At 35.7% G+C, this 20,893-nt stretch overlaps 2 protein-coding genes across 5 annotated transcripts; both read left to right on the top strand.

Annotated features, from left to right (window-relative positions):
• Nucleotides 1–630: 630 nt before the first annotated feature.
• LOC113735157 (integrin-linked protein kinase 1) lies at nt 631–8,902 on the top strand. The gene is made up of 12 exons (XM_027262123.2): nt 631–1,364; nt 1,922–1,996; nt 2,073–2,177; nt 3,868–3,953; nt 4,774–4,891; nt 5,216–5,295; nt 5,449–5,511; nt 5,622–5,740; nt 5,951–6,036; nt 7,407–7,528; nt 7,851–7,982; nt 8,473–8,902. Exons 1-12 carry the CDS (start codon nt 945–947, stop codon nt 8,477–8,479), a joined length of 1,413 nt encoding a protein of 470 aa, XP_027117924.1. The 5' UTR covers nt 631–944; the 3' UTR covers nt 8,480–8,902.
• A 1,023-nt stretch (nt 8,903–9,925) lies between these two features.
• Nucleotides 9,926–19,345, top strand: LOC113735156 (uncharacterized). Of its 4 annotated transcripts, none has more exons than XM_072082809.1 (17): nt 9,926–10,123; nt 10,404–10,427; nt 11,380–12,034; nt 12,151–12,463; nt 13,039–13,185; nt 13,270–13,358; nt 13,474–13,566; nt 13,925–14,051; nt 14,940–15,004; nt 15,084–15,243; nt 15,363–15,557; nt 15,649–15,696; nt 16,467–16,610; nt 16,806–16,888; nt 17,488–17,603; nt 18,315–18,439; nt 18,940–19,345. In XM_072082809.1, exons 3-16 carry the CDS (start codon nt 11,436–11,438, stop codon nt 18,395–18,397), a joined length of 2,262 nt encoding a protein of 753 aa, XP_071938910.1. In that variant the 5' UTR covers nt 9,926–10,123; nt 10,404–10,427; nt 11,380–11,435; the 3' UTR covers nt 18,398–18,439; nt 18,940–19,345. The 4 variants fall into 4 exon arrangements, with proteins under 4 accessions (XP_071938910.1, XP_071938908.1, XP_071938911.1 ...); XM_072082807.1 differs by having other exon boundaries at nt 10,404–10,432; XM_072082810.1 differs by lacking the exon at nt 10,404–10,427 and having other exon boundaries at nt 9,926–10,132.
• The last annotated feature ends 1,548 nt before the right edge of the window (nt 19,346–20,893 follow it).

Below are 20,893 nucleotides of genomic sequence, written 5' to 3'. Positions count from 1 at the left end.
TGTAGACTATTAGTCATTGTTCTATTTTTGTCAGTTATAGTAAATCATCCTAAAATTAGAAACTTTAGGGACTAGATTTATTTTAGTCGAAATATTAGGAACCAATTTAATACACTGGCCAAACATTGGAAATCAAAATTGCAATTCTCCCTCTAGATTTTATGTAACATCAAATACAGGGAAATAGATTCATAAGATCAAAATAATTTCTAAACTTTATCTCAAAGGCAATTTTTTGTTAAATATTCAAAAAGAATGATTAATCAATTTATATATAGTTAAATATAAAAATAAAAATAGTATTAGGGTAGGACGGGAACACTCATGGTATAACGAGACAAAGTGAGGAACAAGGTGGAGGTGAAGGTGACGAGGGACTAGAAAGCTTTTAGGCAATGAGACGGCTTCCCATCCCTCGTTTCATCTGACAAGGTGTCAAACCACAAAATTTCACAAGTGATGGACAAAAAATGTCAAACCACAAAATTTGAGGATGTTTGATGCAATTTTCACTAAATAGCAAGAAGGCGCACTACTTTCATATAATTTTTTTTTCAAAAAAAAAAAAAAAAAGAATTGTACACAATCTTACAAAAATGATCTTCCCCCGCAAAGCCAAAAGGCAGTAAAAGTAACGTCTTTTTCGCTAAGTCGATCCAGGCGATATACCAACTCACCCCACCAAATCTACCCTTTATCACCCCTTTCCTCTTTTTCTCCTCCTTCATTCCTCTTCGATCAGCCTCAGCCTCTCCATTTTCTTCTCTGGCTTTCATTTTCTTCTCCATTTCTCCCTTTTCTTCCTCTTTCCCTATTCCCCCAGCTCGCAATCGGGAGCGGGGGAGCTCTCGATCCATTGAGCCAACCACGACATTATGCCTTTCTCAAAAACCAAATAAACTAAATGAGTAAATAGTTCAATTTAGGATCAATCAGTTACAGAAATGGATTTAGCAGCGCAGCTGAAGCGGGGAATATCGAGGCAATTCTCAACTGGGTCGTTGAGAAGAAGCGGGAAATTCAGTTTTCGGCGGCAGAATTCGATGGATCCCAGGCGGAATAATTTGCGCTTCAGTTTCGGACGCCAATCGTCGCTTGATCCGATCAGGAGAAGTCCGACGAGCGAGGACGGCTTGTCTGTGCCGGAGAATTTGGACTCCACAATGCAGCTTTTGTTCTTGGCTTGTAAAGGAGATGTCGAGGGCCTGCAGGATTTGTTGGATCAAGGGGTTGATGTTAACAGTATTGATTTGGATGGCAGGACTGCTCTGCATATTGCTGCTTGCGAAGGACATGCGGATGTTGTCAAGCTTTTGTTGAGTCGAAAGGCTAATATTGATGCCCGTGATCGATGGGGCAGCACGGTAGATAATTTACCATAGTTTGGTGCTATGCTTCCTTTTGTTTTGTTTTAGGATGGTGCATTGTTTTCTTTTTTTTTTTATTGTGCGGGAATTTTTGTTCTTGAATAAATCTTGATGTTTTGATTTGTTGATTTTCCTGATTGTTGTTGTTAATAATGTAAAGTGACGATTTTGGTACAAGCAAATGTGAGTGTTTGTGTGAATTAGGCAAAGAATTCCAAGATTTTTCTAATATTTGAGAAATGGAGGCTATTTTGTCGTTGGTTTGAGTTGGCATGTTGAATAAATGGTTGAGAGTGTAACTTTTAAAAGTAAATGGTGCATGTTGTGCTTGTTCAACACGTGCAGATTGTGCAAACATTTTCCCTGCTAAGATTGTCCTAGTTGATGCAGTTAACTTGGTAAAACAGGAAATTGAATGTTGGTAGGAAGAAGCATATGATGCATAACAAGCAAAAGCAGTGGCCTTTCTGTGGAGCAAATGAATGGATGAATGAATAATTATTTTGTTGCTATTATTCAGCTTGTCATTTTGTAAGAGTTCTGCATGGTGACAGGCCGCAGCAGATGCCAAATACTATGGGAACAATGAAGTTTACAATGTTTTGAAGGCCCGTGGAGCCAAAGCTCCGGTAAGTGCAAATTAGATCTCTTTCCGTAGAATTTCCTTTCTGATTGATTACTGATATAAGTGAACCATATTCCTAGAAAACCAGAAAGACACCAATGACTGTTTCTAATCCTCGGGAAGTTCCAGAGTATGAGCTCAATCCCATGGATATTCAAATCCGGAGAAGTGATGGTATCTCTAAGGCAAGTTTCATTTCATTTTTCTATTTGCTAATCATTCTTTGCCTGTGAGGCATAATGCTCAATGTGAGAAATTTCAAGTATGCATTAATTGTTTTACCTTGTAGTGGGTTTTTAGCAACTACTTTGTTTTGCATCACGAGGTCTGTCAGACAGCCAGAAATGCTCACTGTCGTGTCTGCATCTATCTGAGGCTTTCATGGAGAAAAACTAAATCTCATAGTGAATTAGCTTCGGAGAAGGTTATTGGAAGTGCTTTTGCTATTCAAGTAGGTGAGGTTGATATCATCTTGCATAAGTTCTTGAAAATTGATATGAGATAGCAAAAGAAAGTCAGTTTCTTACGGTTCTTTGGGTTCAAAATTCTGAATTTATGACTAATGGAGGTTTTAAGAAATATGTTGAAAAATCAAATGAGAGGATTAGGCATGCATTCGTGAAAGCTTTAAGGAAAAGAGTTGGTCACTAGTTACGTAGTATCTCTTAGTGTTCTGTGAGTGTTGAATCTGCAGAAAGAGGTAATTGAAGCTATGAAGCTTGAATGTAACTAGTTGAAATTCAAATGGTCGTCATGGTTTTGATGAATCTTATTACCAAAGTGCTTAGGTGTAGAATAGGCTTTGCTGATAATTCTCTGAACGATAGTGTAATCCTGTATGAATTGTTTTGGATCGCTCAGGAGTGAGAACTCCATATTTTCAAGCTTTCTTGAGAGTAAGCACTGTATTGCACTCCTGATACGAATGTCCCCATTCGCATCAACTCCTTTTTTTTTTTTTTTTTGGTGATGACTGTACCGCACTAATATGCTACAGAGGCTACCTTTTACAACCATTGTTCCAGAACAAGATGATTTCTAAAAGCTATTTTGGAATTTGATTTATTTTTGGGAAGCCTGGAAGTGAGATGTATGAACTTGACAGAACAAATAAGACAAATTACTTAAAAGTCTTGGCTAAAACATTTACTTAATCTGGTTTATTGAACTAATGAAGGATCTCAATACTCTAGTTCTTCAGTCAAAGGGCAGCTATTATCAATTAAATCTAGCCTGGATTACTTTTGATGTTTTAGAGAAGACAAAATTCCAGTTTCTTTGGTTGTAAAACAAACTTCTCTCCAAAGCTTAAAGAAAAACAATTGTTTGGATTACACATTATTTTCACCTTATTTACACAAACTGACTTGCTTGCATCATCAACACATTTTTCAATCACTTTTTTATCTCACATACATCGCATCAAAAAAGTGCTACAGTATTTTTTCACAAAATTATCTCAAATAATTTACTATCCAAACACACATGTTACTGAGTTCGTCAGTGCCTTCTGCAATTTCTTTCTTAATCTGATTCTTGATTTCTTAATCCTTATTTCAGCTATGTATGTGTCAAGGTAATTTTTCCCCCTCATATGCTAAAACCTCCTTTTGGAAAAGTTAAACTTCAAATTCTCATCTATAGATTGGTATGGCGTAGCAATATCCATACTTGCATGTACTTCCATTCTGTGTAGGGTAGTTTTGGTGTTAATTTTTTGTTTAACAGATGTTGTTGGATTATTCTACTTGCAAGCTATTCTTTTCAAAATTTTGCTTGTGTTAGAAACTAGGTCACGTTATAGTTTGTTGCCAAAACAATTTTTTGGCCCCTTTTTGCTGCAGTGAATTGATTGTGACTCACAACTTTGGACAGGGATCATATCAAGTAGCAAAATGGAATGGCACAAAAGTTTCAGTTAAGATACTTGACAAGGATAGCCATTCAGACCCTGAAATAATGTATGTCCTCAAATTCTACCCATCTTTCAAATTTTAGTTTTTTCTGTTCAATGCCTGACAAAACAATTGGTAGGAATGTATTTTTTTGATAGCAGTTGACTTTAATAAATAAACATGGTACTCATTCTCTTTTAGAGATGATAAAACTGTTAGGTCTGAGTTATCAGGTCAGGTGCAACCTGTTTTTCCCTTGATGATGGTATCAGATCCCATTGTAGTTCTTTGTTGGCCCTCTCTGCTCCTAAGCCGATATTGTTGTATTTCAAATTAATATCCTATCCTATTTTGGACGTAGAAGACGTGATTTGTTGTGCTTGCACTACTTATAATGGCAAATAACCTGCTAGGCTAAATTCTTTGCCTCTCTAATTGCATCATAATTATAATTGTTAATGTACCTATCCCAACTATACAATCACTCTTCCCAAACCTATACATGCCATTGGAAAAATCTTTGGTTGTTGGTCTTTGCTAATTACTGGCTCTTTCAAGAGCTAGAAATTCAGTCTTTGGCAAGTTCTGTATAACTGGCGAGTTCATAGTCTTCCTTGGCTTTGGTTGGAAGTGTTGCTAAGTATTCACTTTTCTTTACGTGTTTTTTCCCTTGAAGTCAGCTCCTGTTCTAAGAACTAATCTATCCTTTCCAAATTTTATTTGATTATTAGTATTTTTCACCTTTGCTCTTGGACATGATATATTACTGTGCTGCTGTTTGGTTATTCAGTCCATTTCGGAGTTGCAGTTTGTAATTGTTTGCTTATGTTCTAAGTTGCTTGGAGGCTATGGGTCTAGTTTTGAACTTTAAATGTTCATGTTGCAGAAATGCTTTCAGACATGAGTTGACGTTGTTAGAAAAGGTTCGGCATCCCAATGTTGTTCAGTTTGTTGGGGCTGTCACACAAGAAATACCCATGATGATACTTCTAGAGTATCACAAAGTAAGTACATGTGTCTAATGCATTTTTCTTTTCAGAAATTTGGTTGAGCCATGCATTTTCTTTTCAGAAATTCGGTTGTTGGGGCTCATGCATTTTTCTTTTCAGAAATTTGGTTGAGCCATTAGACCATATCTCCATCAACTTATTTTGGTTGTACCAGTGTACAAAATTGTTTTCCTCTGCGCTGGAATATGGAGTAGATTTGAAATGTCAACGCTGTCATTCCCAAATTACAATTATAAACTAGAGTGAATTGTGTTGCCAGTTACATTTCCTTTCTATGGATATGAGATTGACATTGATCATAAGCCATTCTTTTGACAGGGTGATTTAGGTTGCTATCTTCAAAAAAAAGGGCGATTAAGTCCATCCAAAGCTTTGAGACTTGCTCTCGATATTGCCAGGCAAGTGCAACTTTGCATCATGTACAATTGCTTTTGAACTTTAAAGGAAAAATAGTTCCCTCGCATTTCATTTACTGTCCTGTTATAGTTGCCTTTACATTTGGATCCATATCCAGTTTGTACTGTAACATCTTGCTCTGGTTTTCTTAGCAGGGGCATGAATTATCTTCATGAATGTAAACCAGACCCGATAATTCATTGCGATTTAAAGCCAAAGTAAGGCAACTAAATGCTTTAGTTAATTTTAGGGTGTGATCCTATTATCTGATTGAATTCTTTGAGAAGCACACTGGTATTAATATTTGAAACTTTTGGTAAGGTGCCAGAAATATTTTGCTGGATTGTGGAGGTCTGTTGAAGGTTGCAGGTTTTGGTTTGATCAGATTGTCAAATATTTCACCTGACAGAGCAAAATTGCTGCATCCTGAGATCATTGACCGTGCAAGTAAATTCTCAGAAAGTCTACTAGTTATATCAATGCCCTCTGTAAAGCACGAGTCCAAATGGAAATTTATTTCAAGATAAGCATACTATATAGGGAAGTTGTTTCGTCTGGAACATGATTGCACGGAGAGAAATTAATATCCAAATGTGCCTTAGAGGAAAAAGGCCCTTTTTCTCAATTAAGTATCACAATTATCCTTTCTAATTGCAGGTTTGTATACTGCGCCAGAGATTTACAAGGATGAAATATTTGATAGAACAGTGGATGTTTACTCCTATGGTGTGATGCTTTATGAGGTATACTCTCTCTCTCTCTCTCTCTCTCTCTCTCTTCTTTTTTGTTTATTTAATTTTTTTAAAAAAATCTTCATCTAAAAGTTTGAGGTCTGAATGCTTCTTAACTTTGTAAGATATCTTGTTGAAATTTATTGTTTTGCTTTATGCGTTCACTTGGTGTTTACTTGTTTCTTGTTAAAATTCCCATACTCCATTAAAGCTTTAATTTGAAAATTGGACAGTTTTGGCCTTGCTTTGTGAACCTTAAATACAGCTTTCCATGCTTCCTTTTCCTTTTCGATGAAGATTAACATAAATACAATTGATGAGACACCATTGGCACACAATTTAGAAACTTGCTCTGACCTTATAGTCTGTGAGTAAGTCTACATCTTTAAACGTAGAAAGTCAAAACTATTTCAGGGAGATGAACAATTAATTTGAGAAATAGTCCTTAAATTACTAATTATACTTGCAGTTTCAAATAGGTTCCATGTGTTACAGTGACGTTGCCAAATGATTAGCTTCTAAGTATGTTTTTTAATGGTCTCTCCTTGTGGAAAGTAGGGACAACGATCCACAGGCTAAAAGATGGACGTCTTCACCACATTTACCATCCCACATCAACCACTATTTCTGCTTCACTGAAACATAATATCTGATAGCATTCTGTGAACCACTTGTCACACGAAACAGTTGGTTCTTTGGAAGCATCTTCCCCCAAATGACTCTTCATGGGATGGCAGGCTTGGTGTTGGTACCATGTATTTGCCCCTGAGTCATATGCACTCCGAAGTCACTCAAGAACCTTTTTACTTCATTGTTATGGTGCATGAGCTTTTCATGTCTTCATGAATGACCTCTTCTATCTCAAGTTCTGATTCCTTCTTTTATTCTTAAAAAGTTTTTTTCTTTCTTTTTTTTTTGGCCCGGGGGGGGGGGGGTGCTGTGCCTTAAAGATTCCTTCACACTTTACCCATTTGAGATTATATGGTATTTAACTACATGCTAGCACTGACCTCCATTGCTTATCTCACATCTGCAGCAACCATTTTCACAATATTGCAGATACTATTACATAACAGATCTTGACATAAGAAGAGTTTTTTTTAAAAAAAAAAAATTCTGACACCTGAAAAGTTTACAGTGTTATAGATATTTTTCATGTGTGCTCTGATTCTGTGCATCTTTTGATGGATTGTCCCAAGTGCAAATATGATTTTGGAGCGTCAAGTCTTCATTGCGTTCTGTTTCATCCCTTCTCTTCCTCCTATAAGTTTCTGCCATTTAACTTTGACATTTATTGAAAGTCTGGCTTTTAGATTGACATTTCCTTTAGAAATGATTAATAATTTGTAATTGGTTTGTTTCTGTTTCTGAATTCATGACAGATGTTGGAGGGAGTGCCACCTTTTCATCCTAAGCCTGCTGAAGAGGTGGCTAAAATGATGTGTTTAGAAGGAAAGAGACCAACTTTCAAGACAAAAAGAAATTATCCTTCAGAGCTAAGAGAGTGAGTCTTAATTATGTATTTGTATAATGAACATCTTGAATTGGCATTATAGAATATGTGGTAATTGTCAATAAGCTGGTATTATAGGTACTGTTTACCGCTGTAATGATCTTTTCATGATCAATAAGATGATTAAAAAAAAAAAGTTTAGCAGTCTGTGCCTTTGTGCTATAATAGAAGAATGAGGTGTTAGCTACAACTTTGATATTCTTGTATATCTTTTTGCAACCTGAATTGCATTATCACTTATGGTTGAGGAGTGGATGTAGGGAATCTGTTAAACTGCTTACGAAGATCCACATATTCTTTTTTTTTTTTTAAGGTTGATTGAAAAATGTTGGAGTCCAGAATCTGTGATGAGACCAACTTTCTCAGAGGTCATTGCGTGCATGGATAGAATTGTTGCCAACTGCTCAAAAAATGGATGGTGGAAGGACACGTTTAAGCTTCCTTGGTATGGTTTTACTGCTAATTGTTTTTTCCATCCCAAACAGCCCTGCTCAAAAAATGAAAAAATGAAAGGAGAAATTGTGGGCTGCTCTTAGCTTTATATATCTGCTTCTGGAAATTTACCGTAATTAGTAACACAGCATGTATTGTGTAATTATGTTGAATTCGTAAAATGAATTTTGAGGACATTTCATCCGCCTTGTCGTTACCTTCCCCTTTTATGGTTTTGGGCCTTCAAAGCTGTAAGAAACATGTACTAGTCTACTTGCCCCTATTCATGCTTTGCTGAATAGCACTGATAAGCAAAAGAGTTGAAGAGTGAAGAGGTCAAAAGAGTTGCATGTGCATTAAACTGGAGATTTCTTGGTGTCAAGCATATTAAATCAAGTGCTTGCTTAGAACATGTGTGGAGATTCCAGATATTTGACTATAATGAATGCATGCTTTTTATTTTTAGTTTTTACCTCTTTTGTTTTTCGACGTTCTGCTTGCAGGATTTAAGCAAACCTGAGGAAAGCAGCAGCTTTATTGCCTGCAAATCCAAGTATCTTCAGAGCATAACTTGGCTGGCGCTCGGCCGTAAATGATGGTAAAATTTGGCAGCAACAGTTGGGTTAAATAAGGTGATAACATACTGCTACATCTCAAGAGATGAAATACAGAGAAGTGAGTTGTAGAAACGGTTGTAGTGAATGAAAATGTAATAAGTTTGTACCTAATAAAGAAGAAGAGAAGAAAATGTAATAAGGTTTCTTTTTCTTCTTCTTCTTTCTTCATTTAACAAGAAACTAGAACAACATCCGAGTCTACTATTGTTCAGTAGTTCTTTCTGGTAACCACTAAATTGCTTTTTTGTATCTTCAAACTGAAGGAGGAGCTGTAAAATCATGTAATGTTTAACGAGTTGAACTCTGTTAACTCTCATGTATTATTCTTTTCTTGTTTTATCTTCAATCAGTGAGCAGCTAACGTGGTAAATTGACAATGGTAAAATTTTGTATGCAATTGGAAGATGTTCTGAGCAGGTTGAAATGTGCTGAGTGGAACATTTTCTGCACTGCCAAAATGTTAAATTGCAAAATGATGGTGCCATTTGTGTCAAATAAGTCTTGGAATTAGTAGAGATTTTGAGTTTAATAAAAGGAAATTGTTTCTCAAAAATCCCATTTGTCGTTTGCTGTCAAATAAACTTGTGATTTACTTCCCTTTCTATGTACAAGAATTTTCAAGAAACAGTTGACAAAAATGGAGAAAAATGAATTGACTAGACAAAATTTTCGCGAGTAAAACACTTGAAATTTCTTTTTTTTTTTTTTTGAGAAAAATTTCAACTGTATTTTACACGTTTGACTGCTCAATATTTTTCGAGAAATTACCTATTTTATTTCTTTTGATTTAGCAAAAAAAAAAAATTACGCATGAGAAAAACTAAAACCTTCTCTTTTTTAACCTTCATAGCTAGATATCAAGAACTCAAAGAATTAGGAAGTAAAAAAAAAAAATCTCCTTGCATGTATGCAACATTTGATTAGTAAACTTCCGAACTTTCTATTAAATTTGTTCTTTTTTCGTCTATATATTCCTGCCAAATAATAGAAAAAAAAGGGGAAGAAGATTCCAATTTGTGTAGTCCAAACTGAAATTTCATTGGTAATTGGGCTCAATAGTCCACTCGCCCTTAAAGGCCCAAATCCAAGAGAAAGCAAAATGTCTCCAATCTTAAAGGAGACAAATATTTCAGTTTCATTATCAATAAAAAAGAAAAAAAGCAGACAAATATTTAGATTAAATCGAACGGTGTCAAACTGTCAATAGTACAGCTGTGTACCGAAACACCAATACAATTACCACACCTAATAATTTCCCATCTGCGGACCCCACTCGGTCACTTTTTTCCAAAAAACTCAGCTTTCTTTTTTTTATTCTTCCTTTTCGTCCTCGTACTAGTTATTAATACTAATAACCGGTACTCAAAAACCTCAAACAGCTCCCAAAAACCTCAAACCCCTTCTCCAAGTTTTACACACTTCCACACACAGGCACCAAATAAATACCAGAACAAAACCTGCATTTCTACCAAAAATTCTTCGCATTCTAACGAGAAAAATTTCTGCTGAAAGCTCGGTACAATTCCTTAAGCGCAAGGTACTGTAGGTTGAATTCCTCCCTGTGGTTGACATTTTCTTCAGTATTGGAGTCAACTTTCCCTTTTTTTTTGTTTTATCCGATTAATGTTTGTTATGTGAAAAATTATATCACGATCGGAGTTGTTTCTGTAGTATTTGCGGTTTTTTTTTTTGTTTTTCTGAATTTTGTTGTTTTCTGATTTTGTTTAATTTCCAGAATTGCTTTACATTTTTGCGGACCTTTTTTTTGTTGTAGTTTTTGGATTTTTTTTTTGTGATTATTTCGCGTTTTCTTTCAGCTGGTTCTATTTGGGAAGCGCAAGGTACTGTAAGTGAAGAAAATGTCTTTTCGTATTACGTCGATATTTTAGTGTTTTTTTCTTAAATTTTGATTGATTGTTTTTTGAAGGTAAAATTTTGTTGTTCGGAGTGATTTTGGTTCAGTTGCGATAATTATTTCGCATTTCTTGGGCGACAATTTCGTTTTATTTGTCAGAAATTTCGCTTTTCCTCTGTGACTTTTTGTCTCTCTCTTCATATGTTTTTCCTTTTTTTTTTTTGGTTACTTGATAAAAGTTTTTTTTTTTTTTTTTTTAAATTCTGTGGGGAAAATGAAGCATGTTTGATATGTGAAAAGTTTTGGTACAAATATGTGATTATTTGTAGTTTCTAATTTGGTGCTGTTATGCTGCGGTGAATTAGTTAAGTTTTACTAGTAGGTTTGATTTTGAGGAAAAATTTCACGAGTTTTGTTTCTCAAAATGCTCAAGGCGTGTATGATTTTTGAGAATTACTGTGTGATTTATTTGTTGTTTGTGTGCACGGCCATGTAATTTTATGAATTTTAAAATGATCTTTTGCTTAATTTTGTTGTTTATGTTAGGTGAATAAAGTTTTGGAAAATTTGTCAATTTTGGGTAAGAACAGGTCCCATTCTATATTTCTATCTATTTATCCTGTCTGGAATGAAGCTCGAATTTTAGATATGGAATCTAATGCTAGTTTTTGTTGAACATACAAATGCACTGTATATGCTATATTTCGTTTTTTTTTTTTGGTAAGGCCCATCACAGGGAGTGTATACATTGCATGTATCTGTTTGTCTGCATGATATATAAGTCATATTTGATTTTGATGAACAATGTAAGTACAATCAAGAAGGAAATGCATTCATTTTCATTTGTGTGTGCTTATTAGTTACTCTTTTGTGCTGATTTTCTTGCTTATGCCATGAATATGAATGGTACTGATACTGATTTTCATTGGTTTGATCAGGTGCTTCTGGGAGATGTGATCCAAATTGATCGTTTTGTAGAGTCAGAGACTTGAAAATGGCTTCTAGAGCAATATTGAGGCGGCAGAAGATTTTCTCTGACTATTTGAATGTTTCGGCTCGATCTATTCTAAGTTTTCAACACTTGGGTCACAGCCAATCTACTCCTACTTTGGAGTCTTGTGGTTTTAGCTCTCTAGCAAGTAGTTGTTCTCAGTTTTCAGATTGTTCAAGGGATCATAATGAAGTTAAAGTCAGTAATGAGGAATTATTAAAATTCACAGCATCAGGGAAGCTTTGGCATAGAAGTAATGGAATCTTGCTGTCTGGTTATGGAAATAGAAATTTGGAGCTTATTTCTCCTACGGGAGTGAGGTTGATGTCACATTCAATACGTTATGCTTCTACAGCTACTGCAAAGCAACCTAATTTGGGTAGTGATGATGAAGAGGATGAGGAAAGGGTTTCAAAAAAGAGAAAAGAAGCTTCACCAGAGGAATGCGATGAAGCTGTAGTTGGTTTGAGTACGGCAAAGGCTAAAGCGAAATCAAAGCGGTTGCATGAATCTCAGAAAGTTGCTAAGTCTGTTCTACAAAGAGTTTGGGCCACACTTTTGGGAATTGGCCCGGCTTTGAGAGCTGTGGCTTCAATGAGCAGGTTGAGGAGTTACCTATCTGCTTGTCTGTTTATTTGGATGAAAATAATACTGATCAAACAATGTTTCTCTTTTCATTTGTATGTTTATCTTATTCCCCGATTTATCTTTTCTTCAGGGAGGACTGGGCTCAGAAACTTGTTCACTGGAAAAATGAGTTCAAATCAACACTGCAGCATTACTGGTTGGGCACTAAGCTCCTTTGGGCTGATGTGAGGATCAGTTCAAGATTGTTGTTGAAACTTGCAGGTGGGAAGAATCTCTCTAGGAGGGAGAGGCAGCAACTTACACGGACCACTGCTGATATTTTTAGACTTGTTCCTTTTGCTGTTTTTATTATTGTGCCATTCATGGAATTCTTGCTACCTGTATTCCTGAAGCTATTCCCAAATATGTTACCATCAACATTTCAAGACAAGATGAAAGAAGAGGTAAGAGTTTTTTCTGGTGAATGCTAAAAGTTTAATGTCCTTTACCTGTAGGAGGCCCTTTTTCCTTTTCCCTATTTCCTTCTCCTCATGAAAGTTCCATGATGGTCATGATCTTGGGGAGATGTTGAAGATACTCCACCAAACAGGAGTCTAGCGAATTCAATATAAGCTTCAGAACTGATGATAATTCTTGACATGTTTTCTTGGTAAAATCACCCCTTGCTGGTGAATATCTGTTTTAGAAAATTTGCTTGTATTATTTTCATTGGAATTAGCCACTTGTAAGAAGCTTTCTGGCCTAAAAAGACATTCTAAGAAAGTGTAAGAAGCCTTCTGGGGTGGATAAAAATCATTCCTGATAGATACCACTTCATAAATTAATTTCCAAAAGTGTCTGTAGAATTAGGATAGGCATGTACACTCTGGCCTCTGTTTTTGTTTGAACTACAAGTGCAAGCGCACTTATTTTCCTGATATCCATGCATTTTGCTCTTTCTAGAAGAACATATGTATGTGGTTAAAAGAATTGTATGAGGTTAACATTGTTACTGTGTTAATTACACGTTGTTTTGTAGGAAAAATTGGTAAGAAGGCTCAATGCGAGAATAGAATATGCAAAATTTCTTCAGGATACTGCCAAAGAAATGGCGAAGGAAGTTCAGAACTCACGTAGTGGAGAAACAAGAAAGACAGCAGTAGATCTTGATGAATTTCTAAACAGGGTCAGAAACAATTAATGCTGTTTGTATAGTTACATAATTCCTCAAGACTGCTTTGTTTTATATCCACATGAAATGAAAATGCAGGTCAGAACAGGAGCTGGTGTCTCTAATGAGGAAATCTTGGGTTTTGCGAAGTTGTTCAATGATGAACTCACGTTAGACAATATAAGCAGGTTGAAGTGGCTTTGGTTGCTTTTTGGTTTTCTTTACCATCTTTGTCATGTTTATTTTGTTAAGTGAATGAGATTGATTTGTATGCCTAAATCTTCTAACTTTTTGCTGCATCAGACCTCGGCTAGTGAATATGTGCAAGTATATGGGAATCAGTCCTTTTGGGACAGATGCTTATCTGCGTTTTATGCTTCGGAAGAGACTGAAAAGGTGAAGTGGATGATCTAACTCTGTTTACTATTCTATCTTATCAAATGTTTCTACATATCTTTAGAAATTTAGTAAGAGAATGGCTTTGGAATGATGTGGGGGAGTTGCTTTTTTTTGTTAGGTGTTTGAATTGGGAAAATTGGTTTTCTTATGTTGACTTTTTAATTTGTTGAACTGTTCAGATTTTGTTGCTGCTTTGATCTTAAATATTTCCTGATAAAAGTTTTGTTGTCCACACAAATCCTCTGCATAATTTCATACCTTTATCCACATGAAACTGTTAATTTACTTTCCTCTGTATGATTAATTGAGTTCACAGTATTATCATTTCTGAAGATTTAATACATATTATTAATAGCATAAAGAATGATGATAAATTGATTCAAGCGGAAGGTGTGGAGTCTCTATCAGAGGCTGAACTCCGTGAAGACTGTAGAGAGCGTGGCATGCTAGGACTGCTTTCAGTGGAGGAAATGCGCCAACAGGTATTCTCTACTTTAACCTGTCTGAGGCTGTTTCCACTTCTTTTTTTTCCCTCCCTCTGAAAATTGATCTCAATCAACATTGGTGGATTGACCTTTCATGAGGTCAACAAAGTTAGTACTTCATATTTGGATTTTGATCATTTAGACCACATTCTTTCGGCACCATATTTGGATGTAGATCTCCCAGTATTTGATTCGTGGGTTATTTAAACTGGTGATTCACATAGGAGTTATGTACTAATTTTAATGCCCAAGGAGATGAGTAGCTTTGGTAATCTTTCATGGTACAGAATTTACATGAATGTTGTGCATGATGGAGTTCATGGTGGAGTTCACGAAAGTATAAATTTTATCCTAACCCAAGAAACATACAACACATTGTTCTTGTATGTAAATGGAAAAGTCATACAGGAGGGGTCTGCACTCTTACTTTAAAGCACAAGTCATTTCTGTATAATGAGTCTTCTTAATCTGGCACTTCTTGTTGAATTCCACCAAATGAAGTCGGTCCTTATTTTTTTCCAAGGTTGTTCAGCATAAGCCCTTTAAATATCAGACTGCATCCTGAAAATTTTACAATTGCAAAATTTTGTTGTTTTAACTTTCTTCGCATTCATGTGGCTCTAACTTGTCATATAAAGCGGAAAGTGCCCCCATCCTTTTCCTTTCCCCACTAGTGGATTGAAAAGAGAATGGGAAAAACTCAAACTTTACACATGCATACATGCAAGCATGCATTCACCATATCTTCTTATATGCACAAAAACGTTTGACTTTCAGAAGAGGACGCCTTGATTGAGGCTAGTTTTTGTCACTTCTTTGTTCTAGATTTTCTACTGAATTGTCATACTGGGAATTAAAAAAAATTACTTTGGCATATCCTTGCAGCTTCGTGACTGGTTAGATTTGTCACTCAATCACTCTGTGCCATCTTCACTTATGATCCTTTCAAGGTACACAAACAACATTGTTGTTCAGTTTCAACTCCTGTATTGGCTATTGCTGATCTAATTGTTTATATGTTGTAAATAGAGCTTTTACTGTTTCTGGGAAGGTGAAGCCTGAGGAAGCAGTACGGGCTACATTGTCTTCACTCCCTGATGAAGTTGTGGATACTGTGGGCACAGAAGACTCCGTTTCTGAGAGGAGAAGAAAACTAGAGTTCCTGGAGATGGAAGAGGAGCTCATCAAGGTAAATTTTCTAAATCTTATTTCTTTTTCTCAGTCCTATGTTTCTTGAAATCGGCTGGAAAGCTTTTTAGCCTCATAAATTCAGCTTTGATTTGATGGCTGTATTGCAATTAACTGCAGGAGGAGGAAGAAAAAGAGGAAGAAGAGCTAGCCAGAAAGAAGGAAAGTGTTGGTAGTCGAGAGGATGTGGCTTTGAAAGAGATGACTATTCCAACAGCTAGGGAAGCACAAGAACGAGCTAGAGCAAGAGCATTAGACAAGCGAGACCAGCTTTGCGAAATTAGTCGTGCATTGGCTGTTTTGGCTTCTGCTTCTGTAAGAATGGCTCATAAATTTGTTCTGTTTGACATCCGATATTTTCATGAAAAATTGGTTCTAGTTAATTCCTTTGTGTTGTATTCTTCAGTCTGTGAGCAGAGAGCGTGAAGCATTTCTGAGGCTTGTCAATAAAGAGGTATGGTTAAAGCAGTTTACCTCCTAAATTTTGGTAAAGGGAAAAAAAAACAGAGAGAGAATTTTTGTTTTCTGAATGAGCAATCAATTTCTTTACCATTCCTTTAACTGCTTTGTTGATGACTTCCTATGGAGACACGGGTTTCTGAAAAGTTGACATTTTTGTTCATGCTTTTGGGACAGTCTGATTCTTTGACCTTCAAATATCTCAGTGGGAAACTAGCTTTTATGCTTTTGCTGATTGTTACTCTGTTACAGTTGCTGCTTGTGCCATGGATTCTATGGATGTTAAATTTGCTAAGATAGCAATGAAAAAGTGAATAGGTTTAGCTCATTAAAGCAAATGAACTTGTAAATTCTGTATCTTGTTTTGGGTCTTTTGTGTTTGTTCTTTTATTTGTGTCGTATCGAAATCCTTATTAGTCAATAGTTCTAGCCTTTGTTGGACTCTGTATTTGGATAACTGAGCCTTACTGCCTGAATTTTGAACATGCTATGTTCATTGCTGTTGAAGTGTTTTGTATATTTTGTTTAACCTTTACATAATGGATAAGAGCTTAGAAGATAGGTACGTTTTGTTGTTACAATTTTATATCTTGTTATGGTTCTAGGTTGTCTTAGACTTGTTGGCATGATACTACTGTAGTTAATTGAATGCTTGTTTGGGGAAATATTCTGGCCTGAGTTTCTGGTGACAAGAATATAAACTGATCTCATAAAGCATAAAAAAAGATTTAACTTTCTCAGAGTAGAGTTTCTTCATCTTGCCAGATCGAACTTTACAACAGCATGGTAGATAAAGAAGGCACAGAGGCTGAAGTAGAGGCAATGAAGGCATATAGAGCTGCTCGTGTTGAAACTGAAGATGCTAATGAAGCTGATACAGACGAGGTTTCATCTGCACTAATTGACAGGGTAAAACTTTTATGTTCCTTGAAACAACTAAACCAGGCCTCCCCTGAGGGGAGTAGAAAAGCAAAACGAAAATAGAAGTCAAAAGAAAGAAAAGGAAAAACAGAAAAGAGAAAAAATGTTAGAAAACAAGAACAAGAGCATATAGAAACTTACCATCTATAATCATCTGAAAATGTACTTTGTTGCAACAAACAGGTTGATGCCATGCTACAGAACCTTGAGAAAGAAATTGATGATGTGGATGCACAGATTGGTGATCATTGGCGAGTGCTTGACAGGTGACTAAAGTCCCTTGTGGATTATACTTACTTTGCTTATTGTGTAGCTGGTTGTGCCTTGTTTCAAAATTCCCATTCTTACATACAGACTAATATAAAGATGCAGTTAACTGGCTGGTGGTTATGTTTTCTGACTTCATTAGAAAACTTAATAATGGTGATTCAATTTGCTTACTCACAAGATCAATACTTTGACAAATATTAGGAACATAATGCCTTTGGCAAACATTTATATTGTTAAAAGTTGAGCTTTAAGAAAACTGGTATGAATAAAATTTGTAAATCAATTAAAGATGTGGAGATAGTGAGGTAGTTTTTTTCAAATATTTTTGATCCGTTGTTGGATGTGTCCTTTGTTTTTTCTCTGGATTTTTGGTCTTTCCTTGTGTATTCTCGTCTTCTCTCATCGAAGATTCTTTTAGAGAGACTAGGCACCTATTGAGTAACAAGCATGTAACTTGAGGTTGTTTTAGTTGTTTATAAGATAAACTTAGCCATTTAACTACAATGAGCGACATCTACTCAATACAATTGGGGCTCTGGTTTAATTAACAATACTCCATTTATACAAGTCTATGATTACTGCTGCACTTTTGTAGAGATCATGATGGGAAAGTTACTCCGGAGGAGGTGGCAGCTGCAGCGATGTACTTGAAAGATACTTTAGGCAAAGAAGGGGTTCAAGAACTCATTAGCAACCTTTCAAAAGATAGAGGTAAGTGCAGATATCTCCCACTCGCCTGTGTCCATATTATGAGTTTGCTTTGTTGGTTTATGTTTTGGGTTGTATGTTGAGAGAGCTTGTGAACCCAATTAACCAACCAAGGCTTTTGTGGATAGATTTGAGTGCTAGAGAAGCTCATGAGCTCAGAGATCATTCCTTCTATACTGGACCTTCCCCCCCTCTTCCTCCTCCCTCCCTCCCCCACCCCGCCTCCAAAAAAAAAAAAAAACGGCTTCCACAGCAAGGGGCAGGGTCAAACAAATTGTGCCTAGCTAGTACAACTTCTAGACGTTTATGCGGCTTTAGCTAGTACAACTTCTATAGTGCAGTGTTTATGCTAGTTAAAATGAAGTGGGTAATGTGCTGAAGGTCCCTGCTGAACATTCGAATGTATATTATCGAAACGGCTTATCATAAAGTAGGTCTTTCTGTTTTGAACACCATTTCCCTTTAGACAAAATATATCTTGTTAGGTTCCTGCTATTGTCCTGTGAACAATCTTTGTGATGCAAAACTGGAATCTTTTTATGCCAAGACAGATTGTTGAACAAGTGACCTTTACTGATTTCAATTTGGTAGTTTTTGGATCTTCAAATTCGGTAGATTCTATGTGCTTTCAGACTCAGCTTTCTCAGTTCTTACCAAACTAATTCTGCTTGGTCCTTTTTGATATGTGGTTTTCTTGATTTTTGTGGATAACAGATGGAAAGATTCTTGTCGAAGATATAGTGAAGTTGGGCGGTCGAGCTGAGGAGGATAATACAGCTGAATCTGAAGGACTGTAGGGGATAACTCCGCCAGTTTCTAATGTGATGCTAATACTTCAGGTTTTGTATCCTTGTTAACACAGTAATGGAAAGCTTAACTTCTGCTGCTGAGCCTCTCTTCTTGAATCTTTTGCAATGACTATCGTCCGCTGGTTACTCGTACTCTACATGGGAGTTAATACTTCCCAAGCCACAGTCGAGAACACTTCCCAAGCACTAACCTAACTGATGTACGCTTCATGCTAGCCTCATAAGCTAGTACTGACTGATTATAGCAAGAAATATACTAAGTTAGACATGTTATAATGACTTAGTACTCGGTACTTTCATGATGCTTGTTTCCAGTCATACAACTGCATCAAAAAACTCAATTGAAAAAAAAAAAGCCATCACAGGGAGTGTATACATTGCATGCATCTGTTTGTCTGCATGATATGCAAGTCATATTTGATTTTGATGAACAATGTAAGTACAATCAAGAAGGAAATGCATTCATTTCCATTAGTGATTATGCCATGAATATGAATGGTACTGATACTGATTATCATTGGTTTGATCAGGTGCTTCTGGGAGATGTGATCCAATTAATCGTTTTGTGGAGTCAGAGACTTGAAAATGGCTTCCAGAGCAATACTGAGGCGGCAGAAGATTTTCTCTTCACTATTTGAATGTTTCGGCTCGATCTATCCTAAGTTTTCAACATTTGGGTGACAGCCAATCTACTCCTAATTTGGAGTCTCGTAGTTTTAGCTCTCTAGCAACTAGTTGTCCTCACTTTTCAGATTGCTCAAGGGATCATAATGAAGTAAAATAAATCTTGCTGTCTGGTTATGGAAATAGAAATTTGGAGCTTATTTCTCCTATGCGAGTGAGGTTGATGTCACATTCAATACGTTATGCTTCTGCTGTTGTGTACTTTCATCAAATTGGAGTTTTTCAATGCAGTTGTGTGACATATTTTACGTAGTCTATTGTACAATAATATTACTTTATTGTACGCATGAATTTTATTCATATACAAATACAATGATGCAAGTAAGCGCAAATCTAACTTCTGAAAGCAAAAGCCATCCTTACAATTATTTTGTTAGGGCTAATATAAGAACCGGAATAATTTTCCAAATTTCCATGAGAGAATAGAAGAAAATCTCCTAACCATTTCTTTAGTAGAAAGCCGATGACGGGAAACTTTTGCTAGGAGGACTGTCAATGAGATTGAGTCGGATGAACATAATCTTTCATTGATTTGGATTAAATTTGGTTCTAAATATTAGATCCGAATTAAATGTGAATTGAGATTGAGATTGAGATTGGATCTTATTAGACTCAAAACAGATATAGGCCCGACTCTTTAATTTGCACACATATATATATATAAAATATTAATGCTTTATACTCATGAGTTATGTATCAAAATATATTAATATATATAACAAATATTCAATATACAAAATTATGTCAAAAAGATTCAGAAGGACAAATCTTAGTACCAGCAAATTGACAACCTTAGAAGATGTATTGATTGTTGATCATACTTGATTACTATTTTTCACGTACTTTGAACTAATTTGGATATATTATTGTTGAACAATTCTTGGTCTATATAATTTTTATTGAACTATTACTGGTTCGTATATAGTTTTAATGTTGTGATCTTATGGATGTTAAATTAGTTTTAGAACTTAATAGTCATAGTAATTATATTAAGGAACTTAAAGAGCAATAAGTGAATTTAGACTAAATCCGAATTAGACTCACAGTCCAAATATTTTGTGAACTAAGTATGAGTTTCACATTTATCAATTCAAAACTCATAACTTGAAATCCAAAAGTGAAACTAACTATATAAATTGAGTCTAAATTTGAAAAAGTTCGGTTCAAATGGCCCCGATTGACAACTCTAATTCCAATATATCCTCAAAAGCCATCTTCTTTTCTTTTCTTGTTTTATTTTTGTCTTCTCCTTCCTCTTATTATCTAAGAAAAAAGGGCGGCGCCCATGATAGAATCCGGGCGGTAGGTAGGGGTGGCAATTCGGGTCCAAATCAGGTTGGCGGGTCGGGTTCGGGTCAACCCGCCAGAAAATCTGTTGATCCGAACCCGACCCGCCAACCCGTGACGGGTCAGGTATGCTGACCCGAACCCGAAAATTTCAGGTTGACGGGTTGGCGGGGTCGACCCGAAATGACCCGAAACTTAATTTTAATTTATTAATTTATCACTGTAATTTCTAATAAAATCAATTTCTCACAAAACTAATTACATAATCAAGTAATAAAAATTTAAATAAGTAATTCCAAACCAAATCTAAAATAAATTAAACACCGTAAAAGTGTTTTATCCCAAACAAAATATAAAATAAATTAAAACAGTATAAAAGTAAAAAATAATATAATATATTATTTGTCCAAATATAATAATTTCAACTTCACACAAATTAAATAAATTCATTTATGATTAAGTAATTAATGCCTTTGAAAAAAAGAATAACTTAGGTTAGTTAGATAAAATTAT

Source organism: Coffea arabica, chromosome 3c, assembly GCF_036785885.1.
Source record: "Coffea arabica cultivar ET-39 chromosome 3c, Coffea Arabica ET-39 HiFi, whole genome shotgun sequence".
Classification (NCBI taxonomy): Eukaryota; Viridiplantae; Streptophyta; class Magnoliopsida; order Gentianales; family Rubiaceae; genus Coffea; species Coffea arabica.
This window is presented reverse-complemented; position numbering and strand designations above follow the sequence as displayed.

Bases quoted from the DNA above. Each gene is read 5' to 3' on its own strand.
- LOC113735156 (XM_072082809.1), top strand. From the start codon at position 11,436: ATGGCTTCTAGAGCAATATTGAGGCGGCAGAAGATTTTCTCTGACTAT. The intron at 15,558-15,648 runs GTAAGAATGGCT...TGTATTCTTCAG, and splicing joins CTGTTTTGGCTTCTGCTTCT to TCTGTGAGCAGAGAGCGTGA. The intron at 17,604-18,314 runs GTAAGTGCAGAT...TGTGGATAACAG, and splicing joins CAACCTTTCAAAAGATAGAG to ATGGAAAGATTCTTGTCGAA.
- LOC113735157 (XM_027262123.2), top strand. From the start codon at position 945: ATGGATTTAGCAGCGCAGCTGAAGCGGGGAATATCGAGGCAATTCTCA. The intron at 1,365-1,921 runs GTAGATAATTTA...GCATGGTGACAG, and splicing joins GTGATCGATGGGGCAGCACG to GCCGCAGCAGATGCCAAATA. The intron at 5,741-5,950 runs GTAAATTCTCAG...TTCTAATTGCAG, and splicing joins TGAGATCATTGACCGTGCAA to GTTTGTATACTGCGCCAGAG.